This window comes from Gopherus evgoodei, chromosome 1, assembly GCF_007399415.2.
Source record: "Gopherus evgoodei ecotype Sinaloan lineage chromosome 1, rGopEvg1_v1.p, whole genome shotgun sequence".
Taxonomy (NCBI): domain Eukaryota; kingdom Metazoa; phylum Chordata; order Testudines; family Testudinidae; genus Gopherus; species Gopherus evgoodei.
Window position 1 is genome coordinate 29,625,674 of NC_044322.1, and position 20,217 is coordinate 29,645,890.

General features: G+C 44.4%; 1 protein-coding gene across 1 annotated transcript in view; it reads left to right on the forward strand.

The window, feature by feature from the left end:
- The window catches only part of DYNC2H1 (dynein cytoplasmic 2 heavy chain 1), a 362,438-nt gene that overhangs the window by 123,313 nt on the left and 218,908 nt on the right, over positions 1-20,217 (forward strand). Inside the window, 8 exon segments of the mRNA XM_030560509.1 lie at positions 146-281; positions 284-302; positions 1,428-1,551; positions 5,352-5,378; positions 5,380-5,422; positions 5,425-5,473; positions 6,472-6,558; positions 17,233-17,359. Coding sequence (XP_030416369.1) covers positions 146-281; positions 284-302; positions 1,428-1,551; positions 5,352-5,378; positions 5,380-5,422; positions 5,425-5,473; positions 6,472-6,558; positions 17,233-17,359 — 612 coding nt within the window.

A 20,217-nucleotide genomic window follows, 5' to 3' on the forward strand; every position in this document is an offset into this window, starting at 1 on the left:
CTACGGGTACTGCTAGAGGAAAAACTTCCGGCACCAGTGCACGTGGTGAGCACGCCACCTATTGTAGAATAGACATGAGCAACACATCTCGAAGAACACCACTTACGGAAAAGGTAACTGTTTTTTTTTTTATTTTTTTTTGTAGCCACTGGTTAATGAAACTAAATTAGCAGTTGGAAATATAAAGCAGAGTCTTTGTCAGAATCCGGTCACTACGAATGCACCTGACATAATCAGAGATATACTAGAGGGTGTTTTACGACTGATGGGGATTTTTGATACACATGGGTGAGCATGAAGAGGTAAGTTGAGGATTTTATTTAAAGCATTAATACAGCAATATATAACGGAAATAATTTCTGTTCTACTCTCTCAAAAGGTTTGGATGAGTTTTTAATGATCTTCTAGAAGTAAAAGAATTTTATTCTTAACAATGAAGAATAGATAATATATAGCTCTTTATGGATAACTCAGGGGTTCTCCATCCAGTTCCAAGGACTGAATTCATTGTCGTGTTCCTGGACTCCTCCATGTCCAAGGCCTGCTTCCCTAATTCTTCAACTAGAAAGAAACCCCAATGCTGATCTATGGTCATGATTTGCCTTCCTATGTCAAATGGCCACCTGAACATTTGTGAGGCCGCATGCCAGACTTCAACTCTGCTGCTTGCAAGGCTGTTGAAGTTAGTTTTCACACCTTCCAGATATCACTGGACACACCTCTCGTCATCCTTCTATTGGTCCTATCCTCACTGAGATGGATAGGGTGCATGCAGAGGAGTTTCCTTTATAGCATCCCTACCATCCAAGACTATTGTCACAGATGTATCCCTACAGGGATGGGGCACTCATATAGACAAACTAATGACACAGAGTCTATGGTCTCTGAGAAAGAGGAGAATGTACATCAATCACCTAGAGCTCAGAGCTGTACAGAAGGCCTGCAAGTCCTTTCTCCACCTAACAACAGAACAGTCAGTTTCAAATCATGACAAAAACATGACCTCTATGTTTACATCAACAAACAAGGCAGTACCAGATTTTCTCCACTCTGCCAGAAAGCAGTCATATTCTGGAACTGGTGCATCAACCGTCAAGTGACCGGACATGGGCAGTTGTGCCTAGTGGAGCAGGACTCATCTCTAATGGTTAGAACAGGGGTCAGCGGCCAGACGTTGGAGCCCAGAATCCGTAAAATGGAAAGGTCCACCGTATATGCCCTTGCAGCAGAGCATGAGAACTGAAGAGCGTATATACTCTCTCTAGCTACTGCTGGCCAAAAGACACTGATCTCTGACACACAAGGGTGCATGCGTACCATCAGTGGAATATGCCCATGGACAACTCATCTCAAACTCCAGTTACTGTATACTGAGTAACTTTGTTTTATCAATGCTTTGTCATTTAATTATTTCATACTATTTGCAGTTTCCTTGCCAAAAGAGGAGTGAGAGAAGACATTGCAACCTTTGATGCCCGTAACATTCCAAAGGAAATACGAGAGAGTGTAGAAGAACTGCTGTCTAAAAACAAGACATCTTTTGATCCAAAGGTAACTCTCTTATTCCATTACGTTAAAAAAAAAGGACTAACTTCTGTGGTCCACCAGGATCATTGTGTGCTACGGACACAGTGCAAAGTGGACTTAAACTGATAGGAGGTAGCCAGTGGAGAATTCTACTAAGAGAGGGGAAGGCTATCAGTAGAAACAGAGAGAGAAAATTTGGCAGAGGAGGCTCTACTGATTTCTGCCCCTGTTGCCTCACCATCCTTTTGTCCACATGCTTGTTGACCCCCTCAAAGAATTCTAGTACATTGGTGAGACATGATTTCCCTTTAAAAAACCATGTTGACTCTTCCCCAACAATTATGTTCATCTGTGTGTTTGACAGTTCTGTTCTTAGTTTCAACAGTTTGCCCAGTACTGAAGTCAGGCTTACTGTCAGACCCTTTTAAAATTTGTGTCCCACTAGCTATCCTCCAGTCATTTGTTACAGAAGCTGATTTAAATGATAGGTTACAACTGACAGTAGTAGTTCTGCAGTTTCACATTTGAAAAATTAAAAAAAATTAAATAAGTGGAGGATATACCGATCTCCTAGAACTGGAAGGGACCTTGAAAGTCAATTGAGTCCAGCCCCCTGCCTTTACTAACAGGACCAATTTTTGCCCCAGATCCCTAAGTGGGCCCCCCTCAAGGATTGAACTTGCAACTCAGGGTTTAGCAGGCAATGCTCAAACCACTGAGCTATCTCTCCCTCCATTCCTTCAGAACTCTTGGGTGAATACCATTTGGTTCGGGTGACTAATTACTGTTTAATTTATCAATTTGTTCCAAAACCCTCCTATAATGTCACCTCAATATTGGACAGTTCCTCAGATTGTCACTTAAAATGAATGGCTCAGGTTTGGGAAGTTCCTGCAGAACTCAGCCAGGAAGATCGATTAAAAGAATTCATTTAGTTTCTCTGCAAGGGCCTAGTGTCATAGAGTGCTCCTTTAGCACAAGGGCAGGCAAACTTTTTGGCCTGAGGGCCACATCAGGTTTTGGAAATTGGAAGGAGGGCCGGTTAGGGGAGGCTGTGCCTCCCCAAACAGTCAGGTGTGGCCTGGCCCCGCCCCCCAATTCATCCGCTCCCCTGCTTCTTGCCTCGTGACGGCCCCCTTGGGACTCTCCGCCCCATCCACCTCCCCCTGCTCCCTGTCCCCTGACCGCCTATGGAACACCACCCCCTGACCGCCCTCATGGTCCCATCCAACCCCCTGTCCTTCCTGGACTGCCCCTGGAACCCTTGCACCCATTGAACCCCTGTTCCCCACCTCTGACCGCCCCGACCCCTCTCCACACTCCTTCCCCCTGACCACCACCCCAAACTCCCTTGCTGTCTATACACCCCCCCATTCCCTGTCCCCTGACCACCCCCAGAGTCATTGCCTCTGCGACTTACTCCGCCAACCCATCCAATGCCCTACTCCTTCCTGAGCGCCCCTGGGACCCATGCCCCCATTCAACCCCCCTGTTCCTTGCCCTCTGACCGCCCCAACCCCTATCCACACCCCAAACTCCCCTCCCTTCTATCCAACCCTCCCTGCTTCCTGCCCCCTTAGCGCACTGCCTGGAAGAACCGATAGCTGGTGGCGCTACATCTGCACCTCCTGGCTGGAGCCAGCCACGCCACACCGCAGCACAGAACACTGGGTCAGGCTAGGCTCTGAAGCTGCGGTGCCCAGCTGCCCAGAGCATTGTCCCAGCGGCACGGCACGCTGAGGCTGTGAGGGAGGGGGAACAGCAGGGAGGGGCCTGGGACTAGCATCCTGGACCAAGATCTCAGGGGCCAGGCAGGAGGGTCCCGCGGGCCGTAGTTTGCGCACCTCTGCTTTAGCATCTTTTGATCATCCAGTGTCCCAACTGGTTGTTTAGCAGGCTTTTTGTTTCTGATTTTTTTTTTTTTTTTAAATTTGCTAGTACTTTTTGAGTCTCTGGTTAGCTGTTCTTCATAATCTGTTTTGGACTTCCTAATTATATTTTTACACTTCATTTGCCAGAATTTATGCTCCTTTCTATTTTCCTCACTAGGATTTAACTTGCACATTTTAAGGATGCCTTTTTATCTCTCACTGCTTCTTCTACTTTGTTGGCTAGCCGGGTGGCACTTTTTTGGTTCTCTTACTGTTTTTTTTTAATTGGGGTATACATTTAAGTTGAGCCTCTATTATCTTGTATTTAAAAAGTTTCCGTGCAGCTTGCAGAGCTTTCATTTTTGGCACTGTGCCTTTTAATTTCAGTTTAACTACTTCCTCGTTTTTTTGTGTAGTCTGCCTTTCTGAAATTAAATGCTACCGTGTTGGGCTGCTGTGGTGTTTTCCACACCACAGGGACGTTAAATTTCATTATATTATGGTCACTATTACCAAGTGGTCCAGCTATATTCATTTCTTGGACCAGATCCTATGCTCCACTTAGGACTAAATCAAGAATTGCCTCTCCTCTTGTGGATTCCAGGACTAGCTGCTCCAAGAAACAGTCATTTAAGGTGTCAAAAAACTTTATTTCTGCATCTTGTCCTGAGGTTACATGTACCCAGTCAATATGGGGGTAGTTGAAATCCCCCATTATTATTGAGTTTTGTGTTTTTATAACCTCTTTAATCTCCCTGAGCATTTCATAGTCACTGTCACCATCCTGGTCATGTTGTTGGTAATATATCCCTACTGCTATGTTCTTATTAGTAGAGGATGGAATTCCTACCATATAGTTCGGTGGTACAGTTTGGTTCATTTAAGCTTTTTACTTCATTTGATTCTATGCTTTCTTTCACATATAGGCCACTCCCTGATCGGCACAACGTGTTCTGTCCTTCCGATATATTTTGTACCCTGTATTATTGTGTCCTATTGATTATCCTCATTTCACCAAGTTTCTGTGATGCCTATTATGTCAATATCCTCATTTAATACGAGGCACTCTGGTTTCACCCATCTTATTATTTAGACTTCTAGTATTTATATATAAGCATTTTAAAACTTAACTTTTTAGCTATCTGAATTGAATGAGTTCTTTTTTCATTTGACTGTTTCTCATCAGGTTCTGTCTGTATTTTATCATCTTCCATTCTCTCCTCTTTACTAGGACATACAGAATCTCCCTTAATAGAAGATCCTCCCTAGGGGATGCGTCTGTCCAAACCACTTGCTGCTCAATACCTGTCAGTTTCCCCCCAGTCCTTAGTTTTAAAAACTGCCTCCATGACCTTTCTAATTTTAAGTGCCAGCAACCTAGTTTCATTTTGTTTAGGTGGAGCCCATCCTTCCTGTATAGGCTTCCCCCTTCCACAAAAGTTTCCCCAGTTCTTAATAATCTAAACCCCTCTTCCTTATACCATCATCTCATCCACGCATTGATGACCTGCCGTTCTGCCTATTAACTGGCCCTGCACGTGGAACTGAAAGCATTTCAGAGAATGCTTCCATGGAGGCCCTGGATTTCAGTCTATTACCTGGCAGCCTAAATTTGGCCTTCAGGACTCTCTCCTGTCCTTCTCTATATCATTGGTACCTACATGTACCATGGTGAGTGGCTCCTCCCCAGCGCTACACATAAATCTATCTAGATGTCTTGAGAGAACCCTAACTTTACACTGGGCAGGCAAGTCGCCATGCGGTTCTCTCGATCATCGCAACCCAGCTATCTGTGTTTCTAATGATTGAATTCCCCCATAACTGTTACCAGTCTCTTCCTAATAATTGGAGTCCCCTCCCTGGAGACTTATCCTCAAAGTCCACTTTGCAGTTTCTCTTGTGTGTGAAATTCAGTAAGGACCTTTTTATAATTTGTATGATTTTTCTTTTCAGATGCCTAAACGAGCTAGTATTGCTGCCTGCTCCACTTGCAGCTTGGGTTAAGGCAAATGTCCAGTATTCCTATGTCTTGAACGAATTCAGCCTCTGGAAAAAGAACAGGCAGGATTGGAAGCGTGAGTAAAATGCATTTTACTCTGCAATTGTTCTGCATTCCAAAGATACCTGTAGTGTTATTAATTAAATATTTTTTAAAAGTGATACTGTACAGTGATAGCATATAACTTTGCCCCAAAGTGCATCCTGGTTCAATAGCAAACGATGACATATATAAATAAACAAATAGAAGATGGGAAATAGGTATGTATAAATTACAAGGATAAATATATAGCAGGGGTCCCCACTGTGGCGCCCGGAGGGGGGGGCATCTAAATGCGCCGGTGGTCGAGCATCCGCTGAAATGCTGCCAAAATTCGGCAGCATTTCGGCGGATGCTTGACTGCCGCTACGGTCCTTGTCTGGCGCTCGCCAGACGAAAAGGTTGGGGACCACTTGATATACAGAATCTCAGATTAGATGATCTCATTGTCCCTTCTGCCTTAATTCTGTGACTATGAAATAATGCAAGAGTCACATATAGTTATAATCATTTCTTTATTGGATGTAGTAACCTAAACCTAATATAGCCTGTTAGGTGATCTCAATGAAAATCCTGCTACTTTACGGGAGGTGCAGTTTCTTTCTCTGCAGGCAGCTGGTTAGGAGAGATCTTAGGGTGGTTTAGCACAATCATGGCTACTGCGTCGCCACAGCAGTGAATTAGTCTTCGGATCACTATAAATTGAGGGACCTGTGACATGGTATTCCAAAGTCCCCAAAATCAGTCCTGACTGGGTATTGGGGAGAGAGCTGGCGTGACCCCTGATCTTCACGAAGAATCACAGTGACAAACTTTCAATATAGTGTTTGGTTACATTTTCAAGGCTGTTTTTTATAATAAACAGTACTAGAACTTTTTTAAAGTGAAAACTGAGACTATCTTTGACATTTACGGGTCAAAAAAATCAAGGAAGGCTGTGTCTTTGGGTGCGAAGGTCCTAAATGCTATCTCTATTAATTTTTAATTTTTTTTAACTGAATCTACATCAATAATAAAGTAGAAAATTATTTTTAGTAACCTAAAGAAAACTGAAGACAGAAAACAGAAGCTAGAAGATCTGCTTAACTCTGTTGGTCAAAAAGTGTCAGAACTAAACGAGAAGTATGTTGGTTTTGCTTACATGTCTTTGGAATGGTTTTCATAAAAATTTTGATTGATTTAATATTTTAATGATACTTTAACAGAAAAGGCTTCACAGCAAAAATATGGTTGTGTTTGATTAGTCCTTATTCTTGAAATGTCTAGAGATGTCTTCCTGAGGCTTAAGAAAAGTTCAGATAGAAGCTGTTCGTCATCCTTTGTCTAAAAGAGGACAGCTAGTTTTCTTTCATTTGGTTTAATCCATTGCTCTATTTTTCTGCAGCTTATGGTCTCCTATGATTCTGGACATATGGTTTGCTCTCCTCTCCCTGCAGCTCAAGAGGAAGATCAGCATTTTGTAGCCACATGTTCTGATTCCCTCCCCCATCCCAGCACTTGCTTGCCACCAGTTGTTCTCTCTCCCTCTGCAGACAGCAGACAGTGGCAATTTCTTTTGTTTCTGCCCTCCGTCTTCTATTCTAACTGTTTTGCCCAGTTTTTTGGGCAGTCAGAAGCAATGTTCTTCCCCCGTCGACATTCCTTCTCCTCCTGGGTTGGTTAACAACTTGGGATTTAACGCTCCCTCAGCCTCTGCTGCAGCATCTCTCTGCTGGATCCTCTGCTCCTCAGAAGTATACCAAGCAGCCAAGAAAGCACGGGTCAAACCTAAGTGTACGCCTAGATTGTAGTAAAGCATCTTGCAGGGTTTCAGAGGCCTGGGCTCCAATCTGAGCCGAAGTCCGATCCATCGATTTTATAGCTCTACAGCCCTCGCCTGAGTCAGCTAACACGGGTCAGTCACAGCTGTTTAATACAGTGTTGACATACTATATGTGAGCAGCCTTCCCAGGATCAACAGATGTAGAGTTTTGCCCAGTCTGCACTCAGCCTTCCGTTCCTAACTCCGGTAGGTCCAGCACCTGCAGGTCAGAGAGGCAGGTTGGGTCCTATACCCACTGAGGCAGCTGCAACTCCAACGGAGGGGAAATGGACCAGGAACCCCAGTGCAAAGCAGGAAGGGGCTCCAGAAGTGAGGAGGACCCTGACCACTTGACTCGCGATAAATCCTAGGGAACCTCTTCAAAACAAAGAGAGGAGGTTTGCGGGGCTACAAGTCTCCACCTCCCAAGTCTTAAAGTGGATCCTGAGCACCTGGGAAAAGAAGCAGCTGTCCTCTCTCGCAAACTCACCCAGGAGGGCTCTGGCAAAGATTGTACCCGCTCTCCCAGGAGGAATGGGGCCCACCTGGGGACGACTGTGAGGCAGACCTTTCTAAAGGGCTCTAAGCCCTAAGAAAGGCCAGTCACAAAAGTCCTCACCAAAGCCACAGCAGCGTTTTCTGCATTTCCAGAGCAAGCTAAACATGTTAAAAATCTGAAAAGGCTAAAAGGGAAAGTAAAAGTACAAAAAATCCAGGAGATGAGTCCTTGACTTCTCTTTCTCCATCGCCATTGAGGAAAGTGAGCTATCTGCCTCTGAAATCTGAGCAGGCCTCAACGAGTAAGCCTCAGAGTAAATGTCTCCCCTCAAAATACTCCCTTGAGGCTGCAGTACTACTTTGCTTCTCCTTTGAGCAAGTGATTAAGGATGAATGGAACAAGTCTGATAAGGGGAAGCTATTAACAAGAGAAACCTCAGGTTCTATAACATTCAACAACCAAAGGGCTCTGCTGCGGAGATAATGAAGTATGATGCCAGTGCAGTGTCCCTACCAAGGATATTGTTATTTCCTTAAAAGGGGAGTTCTACCTTAAGGACCTCATGGATAGAGATATAGAGGCCATGCTAAAAAAGAGCTGTGAAACCTCCTCTGCTACTCTCAAGTGTCCCTGGTAGCTACCTGCCTTTGCGGGACCATCTCTCTTAGCTGGAAGACGTTAAAACCCTTAAGGACAGAGATCACCTGACTTTGGCTCCACTTTAAAGTCTTCCTAGCTACATTGTTTGAATAGTTGATGACTCAGGGAATGCAATGAGGTTCTCAGTCTGAGCCAGGGTTTCCAGTTCAGCCAGGCACCATCTATGGCTCTATCCTTGTGAGTTGTTACTCACCCTAAGCAGGTTCTAAAATCAGCTAGGTTTACAGGCTCCTTGCTTTTTGGAGAAAAGCTGGATAATGTGGCAGACCCAATGCAGCAAAATGCAATGAGTGCCTCTCTTTCCTACCTGAGAGCCCTCAGGAAAGAATATAGACTGGTCAGACAGATGCACTCATTCATTTCTTGTCCTTGCAGAGGTACCAGTAAACGACGATAGATTCTGCAAGGGAAAACAGTGGTATTGAGATCCAGAGGGGAAGTCCTGAGGGACCTCAGCCACCCAACATTCAGTTATGACAAAGATCTCATAGGTGTTCGCCCAAAGCTGAATCTAGGGGGCAGGATTTTCCATTTCCTGGAGGAATGGTTTTCATAGACCAGAAACAAGTGGGTCAGGAAAATAGTGAGCCAGGGATTGATTGATTCCACCCTATCAGTCATCATCCAATCACCCAGCTCAGCAAACTTATAAAACGTAATCTGATCCAGAAGGAATATCTCACGTTGAGGATATGGGAGTGATAGAGACTGTTCTCTGGGTTCTACTTCATCTTCGTTGTACAGAAGTGCATGAGGACTATCAGCGATATTCTCAGCATCAAAAGGCTCAACAAGTGGATGAAGAAAACAAAAGTTTCAGATGGAGATCCTGGCCTCTCTGGTGTCATGTTTGTTCTGAGGATACTTCGGGATTTCAAAAGCTGGAGTGGATACATATCTCCATAGCCCCATCAGATCATGCCACTACAGACTTATGAGGTTTGCCTATCTCGGGAAACTTTATCAGTTCCAACACTCCTGTTGATCTGTCTTTGGGCTCCAGGGTTTTATAAAGATGATGGTGATAATAGCCAGACTCAGGTCACAGAGAACTCACTTGTACCACTTCCTGAATGACATCCTGATCAGAACTCTATCGCAGTCAGCTAACAGAGCCATGTCTTGGATGCTGAATCTTCTCCAGGCACACAGCTTCATCAGTGCCAAGAAAAAGTTCTCTAGTTTCATCCAGGAAAATTATTTTCTTGATCCAAAGCCAAAAGAGGCCTACAACAACAGTATACTTTCCAACTGCTCGGACTCATAGTATCATCCTTAGGAATCACTCCATGGGCACAATCACATATCACAAGTCTTCAAGCCTTACACTAAAGGTGTGGGACTACTCCCAGAACACATGAACAATCAAGTAGGGGTTCTAATACAGGTGTTCAACTCCTCATAATGTTGATCAGTCCACAACAATATCTTGAAAGGCATGCCTATCTGCCTTCCAGATCTTTCAGTCCTCACAACCAATGTCTGCCTGGAGAGCTGGGGAGCTCACTTGGAGATTGAAACAACTCAAGGCCTCTGGAGCGAGGAAGAAAAAGCTCAAAGCATAAACTTCCTAGAGCTGGGAGCAGTCAAACTAGCTCTGCAAAGCTTGCAGTCCACCCTAAGTGGGAACCACAATCTGGTTCAATCACAAAATATGACTTGGGTTGCATATTTAAACAACTAATTGGGAACAAGGAATCTAGTACTAATGTGGAAGGAATATAAATAATGAAGTAGGCTGTCTGTCAGAGCGATCCATGTCGAAGAATGTCTGAACCAAAAGGAGACTGGTTTAGCAGGCACGGGGTTCAAGAACGCTGAGTGGTGTCTGAATCAGGAGGTTTTCTATCTCATCGTTCAGACACTGAGCCTCCTTTCAAGTGATCTGTAGCAAATCATATGACTGGAAGAGGCTAAAATACTTCACAAGGGAGGCAGACTCCATATCCATAGGGACAGATGTCATATTGCACAATTGGCCGCAGGGCCTGATTTATGTGTTTCCACCGTATCCATTACTGGGAAGAGTGGTCCAGAAAATAAAATGAGAATAGGCAATGGAAATAGTGATAACTCCTCACTGGTAGAGGAAACCTTGGTTCTCACACTTGGTAGAGCTGAAACTGGAGGCCCTCCCATCTAGCTTCTGTGGAGACTGGATGTCCTCTTGCAGGGTCTCTTCATCCAGACCTGAAACAGCCTGTCTATTGAGAAGGAAGCACTGAAAAAATCTCGTTCTGCCCTCTAGAGTCATTAAGACATTGCTTTTATCTAGGAGAGTAATGACACAAAGTGTACTCCTGTATCTAGTCTAGATCCAGCAAGAGCACATTGCAAATCCCTGAAATACTGGAATTTCAACTATTTTGAACTTTCTCCAAGAAGGCATAAACAGAGGCCTTCAGCCCAGTAACTTTGCACATCAGGTGTCTTCTTTTAGCAGAGTGCTATTCACAGTATCCTTGGGCTCCTTAGCAGACAATCCACAGATAGCCGGATTCCTTAATCCTGGTGGTCAGGCCACTCTTCCAAAAATAGGACCTACCACTAGTTTTGAAGGCTCTGACAAGCCATGCGTTTGAGCGTCTGACTTCAGTTTTGGCCTTTCATTTATCCACTAAGACTTGTTTTTTTAGTAGCTGTCATATCCGCCAGGTGAGTGTTGGAGCTGGCAGCCTTATCTCTACAGGAGCCTTATTGCCTGTTCCATGAGGACAAGTGGGTGCTCAGGATGCCAGAATCCCTTCATCCTAAGGTAAATTCCTCCTTTCACACATCCCAAGAAGTTGTGCTTCCTTTGTTCTGTCAAGACCACAAAATCCAATAGAAAAGCGGTGGCACGTCATAGGAGGTCAGAAGAGAGAGTGGAAAGTCTATCTCAAACTGCCAGAATCCACAAGAAGATTGGGCTCCTTATTCGTGTCCTTCCACCCAAACTGCCAGAACCTCAGCGCTTCCAAGTTCTCCATCACCAAATGGATTAAACTATATATTGTGGAAGCCTACAAATCAGAGGCTCCTGTCCTAGAAGGGACTGAGGTGGAATGAGCAAGTGCGTCCACTTCAGAAATTTGAAAAGCAGTCATTTAGTATACAGCTAGCACCTTCATTATGGAGCCACACAGCTGTTCCCTCTCTGCTTTTGCTTGCTGTCAGGTGAGTTATTCCCAAAATATAAAATTTGCATAATATCATTAACAAATATTCCAGAGAGAAAAAATATGACTAGGTTGATTAGACCAAAGAAGATGGTCATACAGTAACGATTCATTTCTGTCAAGTATCAGAGGGATAGCCGTGTTAGTCTGGATCTGTAAAAGCAGCAAAGAATCCTGTGGCACCTTATAGACTAACAGACGTTTTGGAGCATGAACTTTTGTGGGTGAATACCCACTTCGTCAGATGCATATTGTGGAAATTTCCAGGGGCAGGTATATATATGCAAGCAAGCTAGAGATAATGAGGTTAGTTCAATCAGGGAGGATGAGGCCCTGTTCTAGCAGTTCAGGTGTGAAAACCAAGGGAGGAGAAACTGGTTTTGTAGTTGGCAAGCCATTCACAGTCTTTATTTAATCCTGAGCTGATGGTGTCAAATTTGCAGATGAACTGAAGCTCAGCAGTTTCTCTTTGAAGTCTGGTCCTGAAGTTTTTTTGCTGCAGGATGGCCACCTTAAGATGTGCTATAGTGTGGCCTGGGAGGTTGAGGTGTTCTCCTACAGGTTTTTGTATATTGATGTGTGTCCATTGATCCTTTTCCGTAGAGACTGTCCAGTTTGGCCGATGTACATAGCAGAGGGGCATTGCTGGCATATGATGGCGTATACTACATTGGTGGATGTGCAGGTGAATGAACCACTGATAGTGTGGCTGATCTGGTTAGGTCCTATGATTGTGTCGCTGGTGTAGATATGTGGACAGAGTTGGCATTGAGGTTTGTTGCATGGATTGGTTCCTGACCTAGAGTTACTATGGTGCGGTTTGCAGTTACTGGTGAGAATATGTTTCAGGTTGGCAGGTTGTCTGTGGGCGAGGACTGGCCTGCCACCCAACGCCTGTGAAAGTGTGGGATCATTGTCCAGGATGGGTTATAGATCTCTAATGATGCGTTGGAGGGGTTTTAGCTGGGGACTGTATGTGATGACCAGAGGAGTCCTGTTGGTTTCTTTCTTGGGTTTGTCTTGCAGCAGGAGGCTTCTGGGTGCACGTCTGGCTCTGTTGATCTGTTTCCTTATTTCCTCATGCGGGTATTGTAGTTTTGAGAATACTTGGTGGAGAATTTGTAGGTGTTGGTCTCTGTCTGAGGGATTAGAGCAGATGCGGTTATACCTCAGTGCTTGGCTGTAGACAATGGATCGTGTGATGTAATGCAATTGGTAGGTTTTCGATATAGGGTGGTGTTAATGTGACCATCACTTATTTGCATCGTGGTGTCTAGGAAGTGGACCTCCCATGTAGATTGGTCCAGACTGAGGTTGATGGGGTGGAAGCTGTTGAAATCGTGGTGGAATTTTTCCAGAGTCTCTTTCCCATGGGTCCAGATGATGAAGATGTCATCAATGTAGCAGAGGTAGAGAAGGGGCGTGAGTGGACAAGAGCTGAGGAAGCGTTGTTCCAGGTCAGCCATAAAAATATTGGCATATTGTGGGACCATGTGGGTGCCCATAGCGGTGCCACTGATCTGGAGATATAGATTGTCATCAAATTTGAAATAGTTGTGTGTGAGAATAAAGGCACAGAGCTCAGCAGCCAGTTGTGCTGTGGCATCATCAGGGATGCTGTTCCTGACAGCTTGTATTCCATCTGTGTGTGGGATGTTTGTGTAGAGAGCCTCTGCATCCATGGTGGCTAGGATGGTGTTTTCTGGAAGGTCACCAATGCATTGTACTTTCCTCAGGAAATCAGTGGTGTCATGGAGATAGCTGGGAGTGCTGGTGTCATAGGGTCTGAGTAGAGAGTCCAGATATCCAGACAGTCCTTCAGTGAGAGTGCCAATGCCTGAGATGATGGGGCGTCCAGGATTTCCGGGTTTGTGGATCTTGGGTAGTAGATAGAATAACCCTGGTCGGGGCTCTAGGGGTATGTTGATTTGTCCCAGTGTTAGTGTAGAGAGTGTCCTGAGTAGATGGTGCAGTTTCTTAGTGTATTCCTCAGTGGGATCTGAGGGAAGTGGCCCGTAGAATTTGGTATTGGAGAGTTGGTATTGGAGAGTTGTCTGGCGGCCTCCTTTTGCTAGTCAGACCTATTCATGATGACAACAGCACCTCCTTTATCTGCCTCTTTGATGATAATGTCAGGGTGGTTTCTGAGGCTGTGGATGGCATTGCGTTAGGTTATGAGGCAAGCGATGTTGTTTTTCCACAATTTTTGCGTGTGCACGTCGGCAGAAGCATTCAATGTATAGGTCTAGACTGTCATTTCGACCCTTAGGAGGAGTCCATGTGGAGGACTTCTGCTGAGGAATGATCTTATGAGGCCATGTCCAGACTACCCGCCGTATCGGCGGGTTAAAATTGATTGCTCGGGGATCGATATATCGCGTCTAATCTAGACGTGATATATCGATCCCCGAGCGCGCTTATATCGATTCTGGAACTCCATCAACCCCAACGGAGTTCCAGAATCGACAGGGAGAGCCGCGAACATCGATCCCGCGCGGTGTGGACGGGTGAGTAATCGATCTTAGATATTCGACTTCAGCTACGTTATTCACGTAGCTGAAGTTGCGTATCTAAGATCGATTTCCCCTCCGTAGTGTGGACCAGCCCTGAGAGTGACCCCTGAAGAGGGATGGGGTTGGGGTGGGCTGATAGAAACTAATATAGATAGAAGGGAATATCCCAGGTTAATTGTGCTTAGGAGCCACTGACCTCATGTGATGTGAGTCCAAGTGCTGAGGAAGTGGGATGGATGATTGGCAAAGGTATGGATAGGGACAGATTCATCTGCAAGCAGTGGTATGCTGCTCTCAACAAGCCTGTCAAAATGTATATTTAGAGTTAGCCACTGGTCAAAAGGATCCTTCTGTCACATGTGATGAGGGGGGTGATGGTTGCCTCCTGTAATTCCTTCTCCTTTTTATCAGCAGGTCTTGGGGACAAGGTATTAAGCTCTGATATTTGTGAGCCTGCTAGGGACTGGAATTGCTTCCTTATTGCTTATGTATAAATTTCAAGGGACTTCGGTGTTTCCCTAGCATCTTTTAGGCTATGCAGCCTATTGTCCATCTTCTTCTGAGAAGAAGGACAGATCCTTGAATGGCAAATCCTGGATATCTACTCTACTTCAGGAGGGAGACCAGAAACTTGGAGCCAAAACACCTACTCTTAGAAATAGCAGATACCATGGAGTAAGCTGCTGAGTCTGCTGTGTCCAACCTGTCCTGCAGAGCTGTCCTTGCCATAAGCTTCAGAGACTGGAGAGCAACTTAGAAGCCCAGAATCGTGGGAGATGTTTCTAGCAGAAAGGAAATTTATTAGTAAGACATTTTTCATTATTGGGACCAACCAGTGACAGTATCTCCCTTTCTTCTTTTTACCATCCCGTCAGGCACTGTTATACCACAGTGGCATAGAACGGCCTTTTTTTTCTAATTTATGGTGGAATTTCTTTACTCAAATTCATTTTTAACCAAACCTTTTATTATGGTACACAAAATTATGTACACAGCTCCAAGCATAACCAGCACTATACAAAGAGGGAAAGGGAAATATCTGATGTAAGGGCTTTTATGAAGTTAGTTCCTTCATTTAAAAAAAGGAAAAATAATTGATGCTAAGTATGTCCGTTACAATAAGAAGTACATTAAAGCTTCACTAATGTGGATGTTACTAACCCATTCACTACATCATTTGCACAAAAATATTAGTGATTTCTGCCAGCTGCTTAGCACAGATTTAAAACTAGATGATTCAGTGAAGTGTCTTATTTTACAAATAAGTTGTTGTATATTATTTTTCCAAAATATACTGCATTTCATTTACTAGCATATTTGGACGTATAGTTAGCACATATTATGAAGTACCAATGAATGAACATCTACATTTTGTGAAGTATTAACTTTGCTTTTTGATTGCAGTTTTTTCTTTTTCATTAATAATTCACAAAATTCAGCATTTTGCCCTGTATTGGAGTCACTAGTGTGAGTTAGCAAAATTCTACTCTATAGGGTTAATCACTGAAATTTACCAAAGAGAATTCCTTTATAAAGGTATTGTAAAGTGTATTTCAGCAGAAAATATGTACAGTGCTACTGTAGACAGGCCGACTCACCCCTGCAGCACCTCCTGCTGTTTACTTCTGGGAATTAGCTTGGTTCCAGCTCCGGAGCGCCCTCTGCAGGCCAGTGATCCACCTATCCTCTGGCCCTGTGTCCCTCCCTGGACCCGGTGCCCTTTTACATGGAGTGCTGCCCCCAAGCAGTCACCCCTTTCTCTGAGGTTTCCCCTTCCTGGGGGACCCCCACCCTCTGTCCCCACTTTGCCTCAGTATATGGCTACTGCCTAGTCTCCATCTAACCCCTGTTCACTGGGGCAGACTGCAGTATCAGCCACTCATCATAGGCAACGGGCTTTGGACCTGCTGCCCTTGCCTACCCCTAGGCTGGCCTCTGCAACCCCCAGTACCTTTTAGCCTAATGCTAGGCCACAGCCTGGGGCTTTCTAGGCTAGAGCTCCCCCACTCCTCAGCCTATCCTCAGCCCTGCTCCCCTCAAGTACTTTGCCTCTATCCCCCGGCAGCCAGGCCCATCTCCCTCTATAGCTAGAGAGAGACTGACTGCTTCTAGCTCCCGTGGCCTTCTTATGAAGACCTGTTACTCAGTTTGGGGCGTGGCCCCAGCTGCAGCCACTTCCCCAATCAGCCCAGCCTAAAGGCTGCTTTCTCCAGCCACAGCCCCTTCCTAGGCCTGTTTTTAACCCCTTCAGGGCAGGAGCAGGGGTCCACCCTGCTACAGCTACTTATAAAAGTCATGGTAAAATTACACATCTTTTCAATTCATATTTCAAAATGTATGCAGTTCCCATATGAGATATTACTTAGCCAAAATAGTTAATTTATGTCAGTAGCATTTCTGGCAAGTTTTTAGGAGAATAGAAAAACCTGCCAAGACTTGACTTCAATATTTTGCCATTTCCCATGTTACATTTGATAATGTTTCTAATATGTACAGTAATTCAGAGAGCTGGCATTTCCTACCCCTCATAGTGGCACCAATTCGATACCCACCAAAGTAAAGTCACTCATTGAGCTAGTGGGCATTGAATCAGGCTTAAAATCATAAACTGATCAAGTCAGGTATTGACTGTTAAGTAAAGGAGGAAATTATTTTCATGTATTATGTTCTATAGTGTGTTTATTGTATCTGCCAATGTCAATTGTGTACTTTGGGGAAAATCTGACGTCTGTCCCATTCAGATGCAGAAGGGCTGAAACACACTTCTGTTCTTCAGAGATGTAAGAGCAGGATTCCAGGAGTTTGTGGAGGGATACACAACGTCTGTGTGATGTGGAGTCCATCTCTGTGGGTGCTGCTTGACCGCTGTCACATAAGGGAGTTGGGCTGGGGCCAGTGCATCTACCACTGCCTGGATCCATCTACCATCAAACATTGTGGAGTAGGATTTGCTCTGTAGTCTGGAGTGGAGGATTCTTTTCTTCCTATCTGAACAGTTACCCAATTTAGTTGTTTGGGCTGGGTATTTAGAGCAGGATATGAGGGATTCGTGATTTTAGAACTTAAACAAAACCTTCCATTTTTTAAAGGAGCCCTTCAATTTGACTTTAATAAAGTGTACCAAATGGTTCTTGACAATAATTTAAAAGTATGTTTTTTTTACAGGTTCCAGAGTAGAACAACTGAAGCAGCTAAACTTGAAGCTGAAGTCGTTAAAGCACAAGAAACACTCAAAGCCGCAGAGGTACTGATTAATCAACTTGATAGGGAACACAAGAGATGGAACACACAGGTTTGTTGCAGAAACTTTCATAAAATAGATGCCACTGTATAAAAAACTTGACTTAATACTTTTCTTTTTTAAAAGGTAATTGTTTGATCATACAATGTGTTTATGGAATATAAATTATGTGGCACTGTATTGCAGCTCCTAAATGTTTATTCCATTATATTTAAAAGCTGTTGTCACCACTCGAAAGCTTGATTTTAAATTTCTTCTGAAACTTTCTCCTATTCCATTATTTAGGTTTTCTTGTCAGATAAGGTCTGAATGTGCACAAAATGCATTATTTAATTAATATGATAAAATGTATTGTAATTTCAATGATGTAAAACTGTTGTGAGTCTCAGCAGTCATGTGACTGTTTTATGGCCAAGATTATCAAAAGTGTCTAGTGGGTTTGGGTGCCCAATTTTGAGACACTTTGAACAGGCTTGATTTTTCAGAAATCTCTCAAAATCAGCTTTTATGTATCTCATATTGGGAACTCACAAATGGAGGCACCCAAAATCATAGATTACTTATGAAATCTTGTGTATGTAATTTATCACAGTTTGGTAACAACTGACACTGGGAAGAAAAAGAATATTTTCTCTCAATCCATCTCTGCTAATCCTCATTTAAGGAATTGTGAAGCTGCAGCTAGCTTCTTTGGAGATGCCCCATCGGCTACACTAAGCAGAAAGTGAGTGCTGTTGAGAATCTAGCCCCCAAAATGATCCTGTGGCTTTTCTACTCATGAAAATGTCACAATTTTATAGTTATTCGAGTGATTGCAAGTGTCCATTCCACCATAGGTGTGTATGTGGCTTATACACAGTTGTCAGAGATTTATCCTTTGACAATACTTATCGGGGAAGCGTTAACACCTTCCAGTGCCTTGTGCCACTGCACAAAAGTATAAAGGGCTGCACTGCCCTGACCCACCACAGTTCTTTCCTAGCTCTAGTGATGGTTGTTGTTGGAGCAGCAATCTTTGTTTCTTATATTTTCCCTCCCTTACACTGTTTTTGGATTTACAGTGTAAATAGTAGCTGTGCAATAGTTTTTAGTCTTGTATAATATATCTGTAAATGGTAAGTTATAGGATTAAGTTAAGAATGTGCTATCTTTTTAGTGTGGGGTTACCGGTGCTTGGTGGGACACTGGACATGATACTGGACTGATGCCCCGTTTTCCTGGCTTCAAGGCCTGTTTTTCATGTAACAGATCTATGCCAGTGAGTGACCCACATCCCAGATGCCTTAAGTGGCTGGGAGAGGTGTGTGTCAGTGACAAACGTCACATTTGTAGAGGGTTCAAATCGCATTTGGTTTCCAGGCTCAAGTACCTACTCATGGAGTCTGCACTTTGTCCACCATCAGAATCTTCCTGCTCTGAATGGGTACAGAGCAGATCCATGTCTGTTAGGAGTGCTTCCTCCCATTCTGACAGAGTTCTTAGGCAAATCTACCTCACTGGTGCCTAAGAAGAGACTGCATATGTCTCCTAAGATTGGAAATGGGACCCTCGAAGAGGAAGGCACGGAGTGTTCACAAGGTGTTAGTGGGACATTCCAAACAGTCATACCTCCCAAAAGCAATCTGTGAGACAACAGGGATTGCTGACTCCAGAACCCAGGAAGGGACTGTTGAGAATAATCCCTGAAAGATCAGTGCACCTCTCGGTACCGCAGGCTTGGCAGCCCTTTCCAATGCCATCAGCATGCCAGGGTTTTGAGGCAGCCAAATTGTTGCTTAACTTGTTGGTACTGGCTTCTCCTATGATTCAAGAGCCTTGTATGGAATAGATATTGGAACCACACTCCTGCGGTCCCGGCTTAAGCCCCAGAGCACTACTCGGTACCGGCCACTTCTACTCTTGCAGCATCTCTAGAATGTATTGCATCTAGAGGTAAGCCAACAATAATTTCACTGGTTTCCCCTTCTCCAGGAGTGGAACCCCTTTCCCCCAGTATCAACAGGTTCAACTCCCTCATGGTCACGAGAAATGGACTCTACATCAGATTCAGAAGTTGGATCCTTTGTGTTCCAACCTGAAGTTGCCCAACAGCCTCAGTGGGGTGCCTGTCTGCTGTGGTACCATTCACAGCCTCAGCGTTCTATGTGTCTGTGGACCTACAGAGGACTGGATACCTTCTGGACCCCTTGGAGCTTCCCTCCACATTCCAAAGCCTCTCTGCTCCATTCCTGCACCTCTACATCAGCCAGGTGCTGGGAGCATCTATAGGAGAGTCACCATCTTTGTTCCCTCGGTACTGGGGTTAGTATTGTGCAGACAGAGCTGCGTGCTGGGAAATCCCCGTTAGAGGAGTTAGAGGAGGGACCTCCTCAACAACCTTTAGCCTCTTCTTCTTTGTTTCCCGATAAGGCAGTAGTGGCTGAATCTACCTCCCCACCTCTTGATGTCTTTAATGCTCATCAGGACTTGTTGCAGAGGGTGTCTGCAGCTTTAGTTATCCAGCCAGAAGAGGTACAAGAAAGGTAATATGGGCTTGTGGACATTTTAGCGTCTGCAGGACCCTCAAGGGTAGCTTTTCCTGTAAATGAAGCTATTCTGGAGCCTGTCAGGATTTTATGGAAGACTCCTTTTTCTCTGCCTCCCACTGCCAAAAGAGTGGAGAAGAGATATTATGTCCCTTCACAGGGATTCAAGCACTCTTACAGATACCCTCTTCCAGTCTCTCTTGTGGTCATGGCTGCCAACAGAAAGGAGAGGCAAGGACACCAGGCCTTTACTCCAAAGGGAAAGGAAGCAAAAAAACCCTTAGATTTGTTTGTCCAGAAATTTTATTCCATGAGAGATTTACAGCTCAGGATTGCAAACCAGCAAGCTCTGCTAGGTCATTATGACTTTAGCCTGTGGGGTAA